Genomic DNA, 19,247 nt, shown 5'->3' with positions numbered 1-19,247 from the left:
TTAGCCTCTCGGTAATGATACGTTCCATAATCTTACATACATGTGATGTTAAAGCTATTGGCCACAGCTTTTTACTTCTCACACAAGCTTAAGTTGCTAAGAATTTTCGTGGCGTTCCTTTGTGTCATTTCTGTGACAGATGTTTCTGTGGTCCACTGACATTTTCAGCACAAAACCGAAGCCACGCCCCCATCGCCATACTAGCCAATCACTGCTGACTATTTCAAATAGAGGCGGAGTAGAAACGACAACACGGTAGTATGACTTTTATATAGGCGGACGTCGGCAACGTCAAAAAAATAGTTGCAGAGTCTTTTCAGACTGGAGTAGTTGGTTTGAGAAACAGCTACCAAGTAATAACAAAATTAATGAATTTACTAACGGATATTTATTCGCATCGCGAAGTAATTTATTAATCGGCATACTAAAGCTGTAATCTACCTGAGGTTTTAGCGTGGTAAATGGAGGAGAAGAAGAAAGACGGAGACCCAGAGATTCAGGAACACGGACCCGAACATTGGTTCTCAAAATGGGAGCGGCAGTGTTTGGCCGAAGCCGAGCAAAGGGAGTCAAACGAGGAGGAGGCCGATAATGACCAGGATAAATTGTGGCATCTCTTCCAGAATTCCGCCACTGCTGTGGCTCAGCTCTACAAAGGTCCGAGACAAGACCAGAACTAGCTACCTAACTTACGTTAGTCGGCTGCCACCCCTGCGCCTTGTTACTTAGCTTGCTATGTTAGTCAGTCACTGTTAGTGGCGGTGGGAACTAGCTAATGTTAGCTACCTAGCTAGTAGCTAACTTAGCTAACTAGCTAGTTTACCAGCTCAGCTGATCAGCTGGTTAGCTAGCTACTGTTGCGTTGCCACTGTTTGCCATCTAAGTCAAGACAATCCGTAATTATAGATAGTTTGCTCGTTTTTTGTGTTAGTAAAACAGATCATCTAAATGTATATTTATGAAAATAAATGATTGCTTAACGTTACAGTAGTTTGCTTTGGCTGTTGTTCGCCGACGTTTACCTCTTAGCTACTACCGTTAGCTAACGATAGCTGCCAACCAACAAAACCAGCCAACAAACTTTTGGTAGATAAGTTAGTTGAATAGCTAACTAACGTTAATCCAGTCTTTAAACTAATATGGTTTATGGTGTTAGTAAGTTAGTTAACCATCTGGTTAGAGAAACTGCGAGTCCGACAATGTCAGTGAACAAGTAGCTAACGTTAAACGCTGTTGAGTGCATGTATTAAAGAAACAAAATGGCGATGGAAACAACAATCATCGCTACGCGACATTACCCTGTGACAGATTGCATCTTTCAGTGTTTTATTTTTGTTAGGTCTGTGGGGCTAATATTACTTTCCATAGATATACATTAAAGTTATATAATACATTTCGTTGCAGTTTTGGTTTAAGTCTACAATCAACGAATAGTCCGAGTTGTTTTATCAATGCATACTGAAAATTTAACAAAATGGCGAAGATTTACTATATTGGCTTTGGGGTTATTGAGAATTCTTACCTGCTACTGTAATACTTCTCATAGATATACTGAACTATCGTAACAATTTCTTTAGCCAGTGTTTCTAATTTACGACTGCAACGTTCCTGCTGAAAGGGCAATTTAGTTGGTGCGTTATGCACTCGTGCTTCTAAACTGTCGAGTTGGCCATCTAGCGCTGGCTGACAGTTATTTATATTCCAAAGCCCGCCTGCAGCTCTAGATGCAAGACAAAATGGCGAATGAAAGTATCCTGTAATCAAGAAGCTTTCAGTCTCAGATGTGTTGCCATATTACCATATAACGTGCCTTGTATCATGTACTAAAGTGTACTACAAAAGTGGGAATACTGTTTGAATTGGGGTCTAACTTGCTATTTATGTAAACTGTTGTCAACCAGGCTATCTATTCCAACAAACCTGTAATGTTTTTGGTGGTGTGTGTTGTCTCGACAGACCGAGTATGTCACCAACAGGGGGGGCTTTCTTTGTGGGTGCCGTTTCAAAACGCTGCCACAGCCGTAACCAACCTGTACAAAGGTAGGTGTCAGGGATACTCGAAGTGTTTTCAGTTTCTTCTGTCTTCTCACCTGCACCAACAATATAAGATCGGACAGTATAGGATCATCATAACAGTCCATAGGCTTTTTCTTTATCATTCTGCTGTAGTCTAAATGTGTATTGGTTTGCACAGTAGCTGTCAAGGTACTTGGCCTATCCACAGGGGGTAGGGTACTTGAGAAGACTCATTAGAGGATAGTCCGGACAGAGCAAAATGTACAGTAACCAAAAAAGGTTGAGAACCAAAGGCTCATCATAAAAGTCCAAAGGATTTCCTTTGTCATTCTGCTGTAAATGGGACATGTATTGATTAGTAGATCGATAGAAACTTGTAAACAATCATGGGCCTCTTCTAGTCACATGAATATTGACAATCTCACAGTTTACAGCCATCCTCTCCAGTTCTGGTCCTGGAGTGCACAGCAGGGTTTGACTCTCAAACTCTAGGCAGCATTCTGCCTTCTCCCTACAAATTTCATATAGTTCTGTAGTGAACTGTCAGCTGTTAGTCACACATTTCACTCAGGCTACACAAAGGAACCTTCAACCAAGTCTCCATCACACGTTTCTCTCTCTCTCTCTCACACACACACACTTTCTCTCTCACACGTACTCACTCACTGTCAGACGTACAGACTCTCTCACACACACTTTCTCTCTCCCACGTTCTCACTCACTGTCAGACGTACACACTCTCCTTCCTCTCTTTCTGCCCCCAGAGTCTGTGGAGGCTCACCAGCGTAGCTACGACCTGGGTTTACAGATCAGCCACCAGCGTCGCAACAAGGATGTGCTGGCCTGGGTGAAGAAAAGGAGGAGAACCATCCGGCGGGAGGACCTCATCAGCTTCCTGTGTGGCCGGGCCCCACCCCCCCGGAGCTCCAGAGCCACCCTCACCCCAGGACACAGACTGACCATGGTTTCCCCTAACCGGCCTCCCCCGGCCCCAGAGACTGACTCCTCTGTGGAGGCTGACCTCCAGCCCTTCAGAGAGGCCATCGCACTGCATGGTAAATACACAGATATACAGTGGTTTCCAAAATTGACAACCTTGATAAAGGTGAGAAAAAATGACTGTATAAAATCAACAATTTGAATACTGAGCTATATTATATGGTTTAGGAAATTATATAATTTTATTCTAATACAATTGTGCAGAGAGATTTTATTCAACAAGTAATTGTTTTCTCTCAGGGGTCAAAATTTGACACCCCTGTTTTCTATACCTTTCAATACCTCGCCTTGCGAGGATAACGAAACTGAGCCTTTTCCTGATATGTTTTATGAGTTGGGGTACACATTGGGAGGGATCTTAGACCATTCCTCCATACAGAATCCTTCCAGATCCTTTATCCTTCATCTGCAATTATGGACTGCCCTCTTCAATTCAAAGCACAGGTTTTCAATGGGTTTCATATCCGGTGACTGAGATGGCCATTGCAAAATGTTGTTGATGTGGCCATTCAACCATTTCTTTGTGGATTTAGATGTGTGCTTGGGCTGTAACTTGGCTGCAAGTCAAATCAGTCAAATACAATTTTATTCATCACATGCCTAAAGTCACTATGCATACAGTGGGGAGAACAAGTATTTGATACACTGCAGCTTTTGCAGGTTTTCCTACTTACAAAGCATGTAGAGGTCTGTACTTTTTTATCATAGGTACACTTCAACTGTGAGAGACGGAATCTAAAACAAAAATCCAGAAAATCACATTGTATGATTTTTAAGTAAAACATTTGCATTTTTTATTTCATGACATAAGTATTTGATACATCAGAAAAGCAGAACTTAATATTTGGTACAGAAACCTTTGTTTGCAATTACAGAGATCATACGTTTCCTGTAGGTCTTGACCAGGTTTGCGCACACTGCAGCAGGGATTTTGGCCCACTCCTCCATACAGACCTTCTCCAGATCCTTCAGGTTTCGGGGCTGTCGCTGGGCAATATGGACTTTCAGCTCCCTCCAAAGATTTTCTATTGGGTTCAGGTCTGGAGACTGGCTAGGCCACTCCAGGACCTTAAGATGCTTCTTACGGAGCCACTCCTTAGTTGCCCTGGCTGTGTGTTTCGGGTCGTTGTCATGTATGGAAGACCCAGCCACGACCCATCTTCAATGCTCTTACTGAGGGAAGGAGGTTGTTGGCCAAGATCTCGCGATACATGGCCCCATCCATCCTCCCCTCAATACGGTGCAGTCGTTCTGTCCCCTTTGCAGAAAAGCATCCCCAAAGAATGATGTTTCCACCTCCATGCTTCACGGTTGGGATGGTGTTCTTGGGGTTGTACTCATCCTTCTTCCTCCAAACACGGCGAGTGGAGTTTAGACCAAAAAGCTCTATTTTTGTCTCATCAGACCACATTACCTTCTCCCATTCCTCCTCTGGATCATCCAGATGGTCATTGGCAAACTTCAGACGGGCCTGGACATGCGCTGGCTTGAGCAGGGGGACCTTGCGTGCGCTGCAGGATTTTAATCCATGACGGCGTAGTGTGTTACTAATGGTTATCTTTGAGACTGGGGTCCCAGCTTCTTTGCACCCGGACAATGCAAATAGTCCGGGTAGCCATGATTAGCTTTTCAGGAGTCTTATGGCTTGGGGGTAGAAGCTGTTTCTAACAGCTAATCATGGCTACCCGGACTATTGGACCTAGACTGTTGGACCTAGACTTGGCGCTCCGGTACTGCTTGCCGTGCGGTAGCAGAGAGAACAGTCTATGACTTGGGTGAAGTCTTTGACAATATTTAGGGCCTTCCTCTGACACCGCCTGGTATAGAGGTCCTGGATAGCAGGAAGCTTGGCCCCAGTGATGTACTGGGCCGTACGCACTACCCTCTGTAGTGCCTTGGGGTCGGAGGCCAAGCAGTTGCCATACCAAGCGTTGATGCAGCCAGTCAAGATGCTCTCAATGGTGCACCTGTAGAAGATCTGAGGGCCCATGCCAAATCTTTTCAGCCTCCTGAGGGACCATCATCGTGTTGTCGGCAAACTTAATGATTGCTTTGGAGTCGTGCCAGGCAACGCAGTCGTGGGTGAACAGGGAGTACAGGAGGGGACTAAGTTTTGAGGGTCAGTGTGGCAGATGATGTTGGCTACCCTCACCACCTGGGGACGGCCCAGCAGGAAGTCCAGGATGCAGTTGCAGAGGGAGGTGTTTAGTCCCAGGGCCCTTTGCGATGAGTTTGGAGGGCACTATTGCATTGAATGCTGAGCTTTAGTCAATGAACGGCATTCTCACATAGGTGTTCCTCTTGTATAGGTGGGAAAGGGCAGTGTGGAGTGCAGTAGAGATTGTGTCATCTGTGAATCTGTTGGGGTGGTATGTGAATTGGAGTTGGTCCAGGGTGTCTGGGATGATGGTATTGATGTTAGCCATAACCAGCCTTTTCAAAGCATTTCTTAGCTACAGATGTGGGTGCTACAGGGCGATAGTCGTTTAGACAGGTTACCTTGGCATTCTTGGGCACAGGGACTATGGTGGTTTTTATTTTTATTTTTTATTTCACCTTTATTTAACCAGGTAAACCAGTTGAGAACAAGTTCTCATTTACAACTGCGACCTGGCCAAGATAAAGCAAAGCAGTGCGATAAAAACAACACAGAGTTACATATGGGGTAAAACAAAACAAAGTCAAAAATACAACATAAATATATATATATATATATATATACATACAGTGTGTGCAAATGTAGCAAGTTATGGAGGTAAGGCAATAAATAGGCTATAGTGCAAAATAATTACAATTAGTATTAACACTGGAATGATAGATGTGCAAGAGATGATGTGCAAATAGAGATACTGGGGTACAAATGAGCAAAATAAATAACAATATAGGGATGAGGTAGTTGGGCGGGCTAATTTCAGATGGGCTGTGTACAGGTGCAGTGATCGGTAAGGTGCTCTGACAACTGATGCTTAAAGTTAGTGAGGGAGATAAGTGTCTCCAGCTTCAGAGATTTTTGCAATTTGTTCCAGTCATTGGCAGCAGAGAACTGGAAGGAATTGCGGCCAAAGAAGGTGTTGGCTTTGGGGATGACCAGTGAAATATACCTGCTGGAGCGCAGACTACGGGTGGGTGTTGCTATGGTGACCAATGAGCTAAGATAAGGCGGGGATTTGCCTAGCAGTGATTTATAGATGGCCTGGAGCCAGTGGGTTTGGCGACGAATATGTAGTGAGGACCAGCCAACAAGAGCGTACAGTTCACAGTGGTGGGTATTATATGGGGCTTTGGAGACAAAACGGATGGCACTGTGATAGACTACATCCAATTTGCTGAGTAGAGTGTTGGAGGCTATTTTGTAAATGACATTGCCGAAGTCAAGGATCGGTAGGATAGTCAGTTTTACGAGGGCATGTTTGGCAGCATGAGTGAAGGAGGCTTTGTTGCGAAATAGGAAACCGATTCTAGATTTAACTTTGGATTGGAGATTCTTAATGTGAGTCTGGAAGGAGAGTTTACAGTCTAACCAGACACCTAGATATTTGTAGTTGTCCACATACTCTAGGTCAGACCCGTCGAGAGTAGTGATTCTAGTCGGGTGGGCGGGTGCAAGCAGCGTTCGGTTGAAGAGCATGCATTTAGTTTTACTAGTGTTCAAGAGCAGTTGGAGGCTACTGAAGGAGTGTTGTATGGCATTGAAGCTCGTTTGGAGGTTTGTTAACACAGTGTCCAATGAAGGGCCAGATGTATACAAAATGGTGTCGTCTGCGTAGAGGTGGATCTGAGAGTCACCAGCAGCAAGAGCGACGTCATTGATATACACAGAGAAGAGTCGGCCCAAGAATTGAACCCTGTGGCACCCCCATAGAGACTGCCATAGGTCCAGACAACAGGCCCTCCGATTTGACACATTGAACTCTATCTGAGAAGTAGTTGGTGAACCAGGCGAGGCAGTCATTTGAGAAACCAAGGCTATTTAGTCTGCCAATAAGAATGCGGTGGTTGACAGAGTCGAAAGCCTTGGCCAGGTCAATGAAAACGGCTGCACAGTACTGTCTATTATCGATCGCGGTTATAATATCGTTTAGGACCTTGAGCGTGGCTTAAGTGCACCCATGACCAGCTCGAAACCGGATTGCATAGCGGAGAAGGTACGGTGGGATTCGAAATGGTCGGTGATCTGTTTGTTGACTTGGCTTTCAAAAACTTTTGAAAGGCAGGGCAGGATGGATATGGGTCTGTAACAGTTTGGATCTAGAGTGTCACCCCCTTTGAAGAGGGGGATGACCGCGGCAGCTTTCCAATCTCTGGGGATCTCAGACGTTACGAAAGAGAGGTTGAACAGGCTAGTAATAGGGGTTGCGACAATTTCGGCGGCTAGTTTTAGAAAGAAAGGGTCCAGATTGTCTAGCCCAGAAGATTTGTAGGGGTCCAGATTTTGCAGCTCTTTCAGAACATCAGCTGTCTGGATTTGTGTGAAGGAGAAGCGGGGGGCATGGGCAAGTTGCAGCGGAGGGTGCAGAGCTGGTGGCCAGGGTAGTGGTAGCCAGGTGGAAAGCATGGCCAGCCGTAGCAAAATGCTTGTTGAAATTCTCGATTATTGTAGATTTATCGGTGGTGATAGTGTTTCCTAGCCTCAGTGCAGTGGGCAGCTGGGAGGAAGTGCTCTTATTTTCCATGGACTTTATAGTGTCCCAAAACTTTTTGGAGTTAGTGCTACAGGAAGCAAATTTCTGTTTGAAAAAGTTAGCCTTTGCTTTCCTAACTGCTTGTGTATATTGGTTCCGAACTTCCCTGAAAAGTTGCATATCGCGGGGGCTATTTGATGCTAATGCAGTACGCCACAGGATATTTTTGTGCTGGTCAAGGGCAGTCAAGTCTGAGGAGAACCAGGGGCTATATCTGTTCTTAGTTCTGTATTTTTTGAATGGGGCATGTTTATTTAAGATTGAGAGGAAATTACTTTTAAAGAACAACCAGGCATCCTCTACTGACGGAATGAGAAATATATCCATCCAGGATACCTGGGCCAGGTCAATTAGGAAGGCCTGCTCGATGAAGTGTTTTTGGGAGCGTTTGACAGTGATGAGGGGTGGTCGTTTGACCGCGGACCCGTTACGGACGCAGGCAATAAGGCAGTGATCGCTGAGATCCTGGTTGAAGACAGCGGAGGTGTATTTAGAGGGTAAGTTAGTCAGGATGATATCTATGAGGGTACCCATGTTTACGGATTTAGGGTTGTACCTGGTAGGTTCGTTGATAATTTGTGTGAGATTGAGGGCATCTAGTTTAGATTGTAGGATGGCCGGGGTGTTAAGCATATCCCAGTTTAGGTCACCAAGCAGTACGAACTCTGAGGATAGATGGGGGCAATTAATTCACATATGGTGTCCAGGGCACAGCTGGGGGCTGAGGGGGGTCTGTAGCAAGCGGCAACAGTGAGAGATTTATTTCTGGAAAGGTGGATTTTTAGAAGTAGAAGCTCAAACTGTTTGGGCACAGACCTGGATAGTATGATAGAGCTCTGCAGGCTATCTCTACAGTAGATTGCAACTCCACCCCCTTTGGCAGTTCTATCTAGACGGAAAATGTTATAGTTGGGGATGGAAATTTCAGAATTTTTGGTGGCCTTCCTAAGCCAGGATTCAGACACTGCTAGAACATCAGGGTTGGCGGAGTGTGCTAACGCAGTGAATAACTGTGCAAGGTCTGCTTGAAACATGTAGGTATTACAGACTGGGTCAGGGAGAGTTTGAAAATCTTAGTGGAGACACTTGCCAGCTGGTCAGCGCATACTCTGAGTCCAAAACAGCTGGTGCTCTCATGCATGGTTCAGTGTTGCTTGCCTCGAAGCGAGCATAGAAGGCATTTAGCTCGTCTGGTAGGCTTGAGTCACTGGGAAGCTCGCGCCCGTGTTTCCCTTTTGTAATCTGTGATGGTTTGCAAGCCCTGCCACAACCAACAAGCGTCAGAGCTAGTGTAGTAGGATTCGATCATTGTCCTGTATTGATGCTTTGCCTGTTTTGATGGTTAATTATGCGAGAAATGGTGGTGAAACGCCTTAATGCGCAAATATTTATATAATAACCATCATATCGAAGTTAACTTGGAGTCACGCGATGATATGATACTCCGGAAAAGCATTCAGTTTATTAGGCTACCAATGAAATACGTGATGAATTTCACAGGGTGGTGAAAGTGCACGGTGATGAGCTTGATGCTCCTTTCCAATAAATATTGAGGTTCTTATTCTGGTGACATGATGATCGATGCTTGACTGCCATTCGACAAAAAACAACAACCGCACTCTTATCCATAAGAATCTCATGTAGACGAGCCTCACAGCCTAACTGCACTGTATCTACAGAACCAAAACAACAACAAATGTGTCGCTGTCCAAGTACTTCTGGACCTCACCATATGTTTTACATGTAGAGGCCATTGCACTGCAAAGTAAATACACAGCTATATCTGTAGTTCTAATGGTTAGGGTCAGAGAGGACAAAGCACTGCACAGTAAATACACAGCTATATCTGTAGTTCTAATGGTTAGGGTCAGAGAGGCCATAGCTCTTCATGGTAAATACACAGCTATATCTGTAGTTCTAACGGTTAGGGTCAAAGGCCATAGCACTGCACAGTAAATACACAGATACAGTGCATTCGGAAAGTATTCAGACCCTTTGACTTTTTCCATATTTTGTTACGTTACAGCCTTATTCTAAAATGGATTAAATAATAAATTGTCCTTATCAATCTACACACAATACCCCATAATGACAAAGCGAAAACAAGTTTTTATATAAATTTTATTTTATTTATTTATTTAAAATAAAAAACATACCTTTATTTACATAGCCTAAGTATTCAGACCTTTTGATATGACTCAAAATTGATCTCCAGTGCATCCTGTTTCCATTGATCATCCTTGAGATGTGTCTACAACTTGATTGGAGTCCACCTGTGTTAAATTCAATTGATTGGACATGATTTGGAAAGGCACACACCTGTCTATATAAGGTTCCACAGTTGTCAGAGCAAAAACCAAGCCATGAGGTCGAAGGAATTGTCTGTAGAGCTCAGAGAGAAAGGGTACCAAAACGTTTCTGCAGCATTGAAGGTCCCCAAGAACAAAGTGGCCTCCATCATTCTTAAATGGAAGAAGTTTGGAATCACCAAGACTCTTCCTAGAGCTGGCCGCCTGGCCAAACTGAGCAATCTGGGGAGAAGGGCCTTGGTCAGGGAGGTGACCAAGAACCCGATGGTCACTCTGACAGTGCTCCATAGTTCCTCTGTGGAGATTGGAGAACCTTCCAGAAGGACAACCATCTCTGCAGCACTCGACCAATCAGGCCTTTATGGTGGAGTGGCCAGACGGAAGCCACTCCTCAGTAAAAGGCACATGACAGCCCGCTTGGAGTTTGCTAAAAGGCACCTAAAGGACTCAGACCATGAGAAACAAGATTCTCTGGCCTGATGAAACCAAGATTGAACTCTTTGGCCTGAATGCCAAGCGTCACGTCTGGAGGAAACCTGGCACCATCCCTATGGTGAAGCATGGGGGTGGCAGCATCATGCTGTGGGGATGTTTTTCAGCGGCAGGGACTGGGAGACTAGTCAGGATCGAGGGAAAGATGAACGGAGAAAAGTTCAGAGATCCTTGATGAAAACCTGCTCCAGAGTGCTCAGGACCTCAGACTGGGGCGAAGGTTCACCTTCCAACAGGACAATGACCCTAAGCACACAGCCAAGACAACGCAGGAGTGGCTTCGGGACAAGTCTCTGTATGTCCTTGAGTGGCCCAGCCAGAGCCTGGACTTGAACCCAATCAAACATCTCTGGAGAGACCTGAAAATAGCTGTGCAGCGACACTCCCCATCCAACCTGACAGAGCTTGAGAGGATCTGCAGAGAAGAATGGGAGAAACTCCCCAAAAACAGGTGTGCCAAGCTTGTAGCTTCATACCCAAGAAGACTCGAGGCTGTAATCGCTGCCAAAGGTGCTTCAAGAAAGTACTGAGTAAAGGGTCTGAATACTTATGTAAATGCGATTTTATTTCTAATACATTTCCCCAAAAAATTTAAAACTTGTTTTTACTTTGTCATTATGGGGTATTGTGTGTAGATTGATGAGGGGGGAAAAACAACATTTAATCCATTGTAGAATAAGGCTGTAACGTAACAAAGTGGAAAAAGTCAAGGGGTCTGAATACTTTCCGAATGCACTGTAATAATAATAATAATAATATGCCCTTTAGCAGACGCTTTTATCCAAAGCGACTTACAGTCATGCGTGCATAAATTTTTTGTGTATGGGTGGTCCTGGGGATCGAACCCACTACCTTGGCGTTACAAGCACCGTGCTCTACCAGCTGAGCTACAGAGGACCACCTGTAGATACACACCTGTCCTCTGGCAGAGCAGCTCTGCAAAATAGGCGTGTGTATGTTTGCGTTTTTCTTTGTGTGAGGGCCTCTGAGCTTTGTTAGTGGACCACATTTAGTTGAAAACCATACTTCCCAAATGCCACGATGCTGGTATCGTCACAGCCCTACTTTTGACTAGACCCCTACGAACCCTGCTCAAAAGGATCAGCATTCGTCATTCAGAGGCCGTGTCCTAAATTGCACCTTATTCCCTACATCAGGGTGGGGGCCAAAACAAATCTGAACTCGTCATGAGGGGCCGCAGTTTCTCGCTGGTCTTCGTACCCATATCAATATCCCCTCACACACACAATTCTATACTTTGCCCATGGGGGTGTAGAATTTTTTTTGTCTTTTTAAAGCAAGTTTACTGCAGTTCTACACATTTTGCCATGGGGTTTTCATAATATATTTTGAGTAATTCGACCATGATAAGTTTAGGTAGCTGGCTGCAAACTAGCTTAGCAATAAATAAATAAATAAAAATTGTAGCTGACATGGTCTAATTGACTCAGTGACTTACATAGCAAGAGAAAAATGGCTGATGCACAATCACATTTTGAAATTGCACGTTGTGTATTCTACTATTCTAAGTTGAGATCCTTAATTTGTTGTTGATCCGAGGGCCTTCATGTGGCCGGAGGGCCGCCTGTTGCCCATCCCTGCCCTACATGGTTCACTACTTTTGACTAGAGCCCTATGGATCCTGCTCTAAAGTAGTGCACTATATAGGGAATAGGGTGACGTTTGGGGGATGCACAATTGTGCCCCATGGCCTAAATGAGTCTGGGGGGGAGACGACTTGTCTTCTGAGTTGAGTCTGGGGGGAGACGACTTGTCTTCTGAGTTGAGTCTGGGGGGGAGACGACTTGTCTTCTGAGTTGAGTCTGGGGGGAGACGACTTGTCTTCTGAGTTGAGTCTGGGGGGAGACGACTTGTCTTCTGTTTGACCTTGTGGTGATCTTTTTCTTTCCTCCCCCCCCTCTCCAATCTGTCCCCTCCTCCTCCTCTCCAATCTGTCCTCTCTCCAGGTCTAAGTGGGGCTATGGCCAGCATCAGTGTCCGTTCCGGTACCCCAGGCTCTCCTACCCACGTGGGGGGTGCTGCTGGCGGTGGGGGTGGGTCGACCCCGGTGGGGCGTCGGCGTAACGGCCTCAACGATGTGGACCTGAACACTTTCATCGCTGACGAAATGGCCCTGCACCTGGACGCTAACCCCAGGAAACGCAGCTCCGCCCAGTGCAATGACGTCATAACAGACTCCCCCACCCATAAACGCAACCGGATGATCTGATTGGCTTGCGGCCCAGCCCCAGGGAGGGCTAAGAGCCTTTTGTGGGAGGGGGTGTGTTCTTGAGACAGACTGACTGAAGGATTTATGGCTGTGGAGTGAACCGGCGTTGAGGACTGAGGAGGCCTTCCATTTAGTTGAGTGGGTGGTGTTCTCCTGTCCTTGCCTCCTTTCGTAGTTGAGAGCACTGGTCTAAAATGAAAGCATGCGTGTTGGAAACCTGTCATCAATCCTTCACAACCCCATTAGGCTGCATTTACACAGGCAGCCTAATTCAGATATTTTTCCACTAATTAGTCTTTTGACCAATCAGATCAGTTCTTTTGCCAATAATTGGGCAAAAGAACAGAATTAGGCTGCCTGTGTAAATGCAGCCTTAGTGATCAGCGCTCGTGACCGAGAGGATGCGAGGACAGAAAGGCATCAAGGAGGTTGGGACGCAGCCCCCTTTCAGAGGAGAAATGCACTGTGCTGATTTTGAAATCAATAAAAAAAGCCACTTGATCCTCTACACTTGTCGCCCCACCCTCTCTCCTCTCCCATCCTCACCCATCCTCCCTTCCTAATGAAACGAGGGTCATGGAAAACATCTGTCTTACTCAGTGAACTAGAGAATGGTTGATGCCGGAAGTAGTTCTGTTGGAGAGACTACAACTCATTTCTTTCTGTTATTCATCCTGCTCAGTGGACATTGATGCTGTCTGTGATGAAGATGAGGAGGAGGAGGACACCCCTCACTGGAGCTTCCCCGTCTGTGTCCCAAATGGCACCCTACTATATTACCACATAGGGCCCTGTTCAAAAGTGGTGCACTATATAGGGGATAGGGTGTTATCTGGGAGCAGCCCCGCTGTCTCCTGTGTCTAGTTCCATGGCTGTGGGTCTGATGGTTGATTCCCCCCAATAGCAGGCTGTTGATGTTTGATTATGTAGGCTACCTTCTGTCTGACAACTGTGCTTCAACGGTCATTTTAAGTTTGAGTTGCAAGTGCAACCACCCCGCAGGGTTAGCGTCCCAAATCGCGCACACTTCCCTATATAGAGTGCCCTAATAGGGCACTCTGGTCAAAAGTAGTGCACCATGTAGGGAAGAGGGTGCGATTTGGAGCACTAACCCCAGTGTTCATTTTCAGGTTACAATGCCTCTGCTACAGTTAGTTCATTTATTCACCACCTTGCTTTTTGTGTTGGGCTATTTAAAAGTTCAGGAACCACTCAGTGATACCAACTGCTTGGTTAATATCTGACTGTTGCCAGACTGACCCCCCCCCCCAGTCAGTGATGTAGTGTGAAAACAGTCAGTGTTACCTACTGCTTGGATAATATCTGACTGTTGCCAGACTAACCCCCCAGTCAGTGATGTAGTGTGAAAACAAATAGGAAGGTGAACTCTGATCCCAGTGAGTAAAGTAACACTCCCTGTACTTTCAATGCGTATTTCTGCAGAAGGTGTGACAGGTAAACGCTCAAGCAACATAAAGTGTGAACGGCGTTAACCTGCGTTTCTCGTCTTCTATTCTGTATCTGCTGCTGTTCTGTGGGGTTGTGTGATGACCATATTACCAGAGTTGCAATAAGGATGTTGCACTTAAGCTTCTTTCACATCTAAACTCATGCAAGTTGATCTTCCATCAGAACCAACTAGGCAGTCGATCCTCCACCTAAGGTATTCAATCAAACACCACCACCTTCACCTCCCCACCCCCTGGAAACTGGGTGGTGTTAATCCGCCACCAAACGGAAGAGGAACATACTTTAATGTTTTGCTACGGTGTGCCGTAATGAACGTGCCCCAAACCAGAAGAGAAACTTTGTTTTGTTTGTTTTAAGTTGCCAAATGTTTTGCTATGCTGTGCCGTACTGAACACCACCCAGATGAAGAGACGTGGGAGGAGCGAAGGTGGACCTCCCGGAAACAAACTATCACAGAATTGTTCTTTCAGTTGCCGAGGGCCTAACATCCCAATGTCCACACGACTGTTTAGTATGCCGTATGCATGGCCAATCCAGTGCATCGCTCCATACTAACAGGTGATATTGTGACGTAGCCTCAGTCTTCTAATGGGTGTGCGTTAATGAGTTGATGTGAAAAGCTGCAGTTGGCTGACTATTAAAACTGAAACGGGATAGTTTACCCAAATTATAAAATGCCATTGGTTTCTGTACCCTGTATAGACAAGGAATACAGCAATCCATGCTTTGGTTTAGTTTACCTGTGCTGCGTTTTAGTACATAACGTAATAGAATGTTCAATTGAACTGAGACAGTGCTGTACCAGTTTCCAGTTGAAAAACAGGGAGTGTTTTGGTTGTGGGTTCAAAATCCCCTGCTGCCCTTTAAATACGTGACTCATTGCTTCAAGCCACACCCCGGCACACCCAACGAACACAGTAAACCTATCGCAAAGTCTGTTCAAGAACGTAAAAGTACAGTACAAACCGTTCCACAACACCGGAAACGTTCAAGTGAACTGAACTCCCCACTGGCCGTGGTCTCCAAATGCTAACTTTTGTAGCATTTTTGTCCAAACCCAATGCAAGCAAGTCATTATCCCTGATATTAGCATTTTTTACATTTCATGTCGGACAGATTTAGTAATTTGGGTGAACTATCCTTTTAATGACACAGATTGAGGTTGTACCAACGCTCTGATCTAGGATCAGCTAACATTAACCACAGTTTTAACCCTAATACAGGGCTCTACAGTGCCACCATTTTACTCGCATATGCGCCTATATATTTTGCTGTGCGACCTGGATTTTTTTTATTTAGGAGCACCAGTGAGCATTAAAAAAAAAATAGATTCTAGCTTCATTACCTAAAATATTTTTGATTGTGCTCCTAAATTTCTTTGTGTTCGCCTACATTTTTCAACTTAAGCGCATATGTGCTCCTTGTAAAAAAAGGTCAGCTTAGAGCCCTGGCTTAACCAATAGGAGGTCAGAAAGCAGGACCTGTATTCACAAAGTCAGAGTAGGAGTGCTGATCTAGGATCAGTTTGACCTTTCAGATCATAATGGATACGATTCTAGAGACTGGGGGGCGTCTGATCGTAGATCAACACTCATGCTCTGAGACACGTTGTGAATACAGAACCTGATCAGAGATCAGTTCTTAGGGCCACTTCATCCTATCCTGGTTGCTTATTCAAACCAAGAGGGAGCACAGTTAGTGTGTATCCCAAATGTCACACTATTCTCTTTGACCAGGGCCCATGGGGAGGTAGATATGGTCGAAGAACTACCTTTTGACCAGAGCAAATGGGGAGGTAGATATGGTCTTAGAGACATTTTGGACGTAGGTATGGGGTGGTCGCGCCCCAATAATATCTCCTTTCTCTTGAAGTGCACGCTCGTTCACTCCCTTCCCACAAATATAAAAGCATTGTACTGGTGGAGACATGGGCTAGTGGGAGATTCCACCATATTTCTTATACCAGTCATTTCCTTTCAAATCAGTGAAGTGAACAAGTGCACACTGGGAGGAAGGAGAGATAATTGGGACATAACCATGGGCAGAATCTCAATTGTTTTTCCTTCATTCTTCGTATCCTCCCCTCTCGCCGCCTTCTCGAACCCCATTTGGATGAGGAATCAAGGAAATGCAATTGAGATTGTCCCCATGTTCTCCTGCCATGCAGACTAGGAGGTCCTTCTGTAAAGCTCTGTACGTTACAGTTCTCCCTGCGGCGTTCAGCCCGCTGAGTAGACCTCTTGACATTAGAATGTAGACCGGTTGACGTCAGAGCCCAGTACACTAACGTCCCACATAGCACCCTATCCCCTAAGTAGTGCCGTATATAGTGAATAGGGTGTAATACTTTGAGGGCTCTGGTCAAAAAGCCTTATGTAGGGAGCAGCGTGCCATTTGGGACAGGTCTTATTCCCGGAGGCATTTCTTGTAGAGCTGAAAGAATGTGATCGGTAATACATTTACAGCATATTGCTTACACCTATCCAATCCATTCAGCTCAACACAAGTGTTTTAGAGGTGGGGTGTATTCAGTGAAGGGGAAACGCTCTAAATGGTTCAGATAGAAATAGAATGAATAGAGCTGACACGATTCCCTATTTCTATCTGACAGAATCAATCCTATCCGAACGCGCCGTTTTACGTCCTCCTGAACTGCTGTCTGGGCGGGGGGCCGAAGTTCTGTCAATCTACCAATGAACGGCATCCATCCTTACACCCCGCATCACGTGACTAGAGAACCCTATGGCTGCGTCCCAGATGGAATCCTATTCCCTGTGTAGTGCAGTATGTAGGGTGCCATCTGGGATGCAGGTCCCCCAAGTCGGCTGCCTCTTGTGGTCCATCTCTATAGAGCCAACACTACTATCAAATGTTTCCTGATACTTGATGAATGGCTACTCTATATAGTTAACATGTAGGTGTTGGTATGATCCCTGTGGTTCACATGACTCTATATAGTTAACATGTAGGTGTTGGTATGATCCCTGTGGTTCACATGACTCTATATAGTTAACATGTAGGTGTTGGTATGATGCCTGTGGTTCACATGACTCTATATAGTTAACATGTAGGTGTTGGTATGATGCCTGTGGTTCACATTGGAAAAGGAATACAATAAATCTTTCAAATGCAATTGATGTACTACGTTTCATAAAAATAAATAAACACACATGCTTTTACATTTTGGGTATTCTCTCTTTCTCAAGGTATCCTTCAAGTTTAATGTATTTCCCATTTCTAAGTCTTAGATGAGCTCAATTGTGAAAAGGTTACATTTGGAAAACTCCAAGCGGGCTGTCATGTGCCATTTACTGAGGAGTGGCTTCCGTCTGGCCACTACCATAAAGGCCTGATTGGTGGAGTGCTGCAGAGAAGGTTGTCCTTCTGGAAGTTTCTTCCATCTCCACAGAGGAACTCTAGAGCTCTGTCAGAGTGACCATTGTGTTCTTGGTCACCTCCCTGACCAAGGCCCTTCTCCCCCGATTGCCCAGTTTGGCTGGGCGGCCAGCTCTAGGAAAGTATTCAGACCCCTTGACTTTTTCCACATTTTGTTACATTACAGCCTTATTCTAAAATGGATTAAATTAAAACAATTCCTCAGCAATGTACTGAAACGGAAATACCTTATTTACATAAGTATTCAGACCCTTTGCTATGTGACTTTAATTGAGCTCCGGTGCATCCTGTTTCCATTGATCATCCTTGAGATGTTTCTACAAATTGATTGGACATGATTTGGAAAGGAACACACCTGTCTATATCAGGTCCCACAGTTGACCGTGCATGTCAGAGCAAAAACCAAGACATGAGGTCGAAGGAATTGTCCGTAGAGCTCCGAGACAGGATTGTGTCGCGGCACAGATCTGGGGAAGGGTACTAAAAAATGTCTGCAGCATTGAAGGTCCCCAAGAACACAGTAGCCTCCACCATTCTTAAATGGAAGAAGTTTGGAACCGCCAAGACTCTTCCTAGAGATGGCCGCCCGGCCAAACTGAGCAATCTGGGGAGAAGGGCCTTGGTCAGGGAGGTGACCAAGAACCCAATGGTCACTCTGACAGAGCTCTAGAGTTCCTCTGTGGAGATGGAAGAAACTTCCAGAAGGACAACCATCTCTGCAGCACTCCACCAATCAGGCCTTTATGGTAGTGGCCAGACGGAAGCCACTCCTCAGTAAAAGGCCATGACAGCCTGCTTGGAGTTTTCCAAAAGGCACCTAAATGACTCTCGGACCATGAGAAACAAGATTCTCTGGCCTGATGAAACCAAAATTGAACACTTTGGCCTGAATGCCAAGCGTCACGTCTGGAGGAAACCTGGCACCATCCCTACGGTGAAGCATGGTGGTGGCAGCATCATGCAATGGGGATGTTTTTCAGGGACTGGGAGACTAGTCAGGACCAAGGGAAAGATGAACGGAGCAAAGTACAGAGAGATCCTTGATGAAAACCTGCTCCAGAGCGCTCAGGACCTCAGACTGGGGCGAAGGTTCACCTTCCAACAACACAATGACCCTACGCACACAGCCAAGACAACGCAGGAGTGGCTTTCGGGACAAGTCTCTGAATGTCCTTTGTGGCCCAGCCAGAGCCCGGACTTGAACCCGATCTACCATCTCTGGAGAGACCTGAAAAGAGCTGTGCAGCGACGCTCCCCATCCAACCTGACGGATCTTGAGAGGATCTGCAGAGAAGAATGGGAGAAACTCCACAAATACAGGTGTGCCAAGCTTGTAGCGTCATACCCAAGAAGACCTGAGGCTGTAATCGCTGCCAAAGGTGCTTCAACAAAGTACTGAGTAAAGGGTCTGAATACTTACATTTCCTTTTTTTTTTTTATACATTTGCAAACATTTCTAAAAACCTGTTTTTGCTTTGTCATTATGGGGTATTGTGTGTAGATTGATGAGGAAAAAATAATTGAATCAATTTTAGAATAAGGCTGTAACGTAACAAAATGTGGACAAAGTCAAGGGGTCTGAATACTTTCCGAATATTCTGTATACTAAATAAATACAGTATCTGATAGTAGGCAACGTCAATATATACTACA

The 19,247-nt window shown here is 45.3% G+C and overlaps 1 protein-coding gene across 1 annotated transcript; it reads left to right on the top strand.

The window, feature by feature from the left end:
- Positions 1-284: 284 nt before the first annotated feature.
- On the top strand, positions 285-17,377 carry LOC121556131 (UPF0472 protein C16orf72 homolog). The gene is made up of 4 exons (XM_041870021.2): positions 285-657; positions 1,957-2,040; positions 2,781-3,071; positions 12,466-17,377. The coding sequence occupies exons 1-4, from the start codon at positions 462-464 to the stop codon at positions 12,726-12,728; spliced, it is 834 nt and encodes a 277-aa protein (XP_041725955.1). The 5' UTR covers positions 285-461; the 3' UTR covers positions 12,729-17,377.
- Positions 17,378-19,247: the final 1,870 nt, after the last annotated feature.

Source organism: Coregonus clupeaformis, unplaced genomic scaffold, assembly GCF_020615455.1.
Source record: "Coregonus clupeaformis isolate EN_2021a unplaced genomic scaffold, ASM2061545v1 scaf0263, whole genome shotgun sequence".
Classification (NCBI taxonomy): Eukaryota; Metazoa; Chordata; class Actinopteri; order Salmoniformes; family Salmonidae; genus Coregonus; species Coregonus clupeaformis.
Note: the sequence above shows the minus strand (reverse complement) of the source record. Positions and strands in the feature narration are given on the sequence as shown.

Bases quoted from the DNA above. Each gene is read 5' to 3' on its own strand.
- LOC121556131 (XM_041870021.2), top strand. From the start codon at position 462: ATGGAGGAGAAGAAGAAAGACGGAGACCCAGAGATTCAGGAACACGGA. The intron at 658-1,956 runs GTCCGAGACAAG...TTGTCTCGACAG, and splicing joins TGTGGCTCAGCTCTACAAAG to ACCGAGTATGTCACCAACAG. The intron at 2,041-2,780 runs GTAGGTGTCAGG...TTCTGCCCCCAG, and splicing joins CGTAACCAACCTGTACAAAG to AGTCTGTGGAGGCTCACCAG.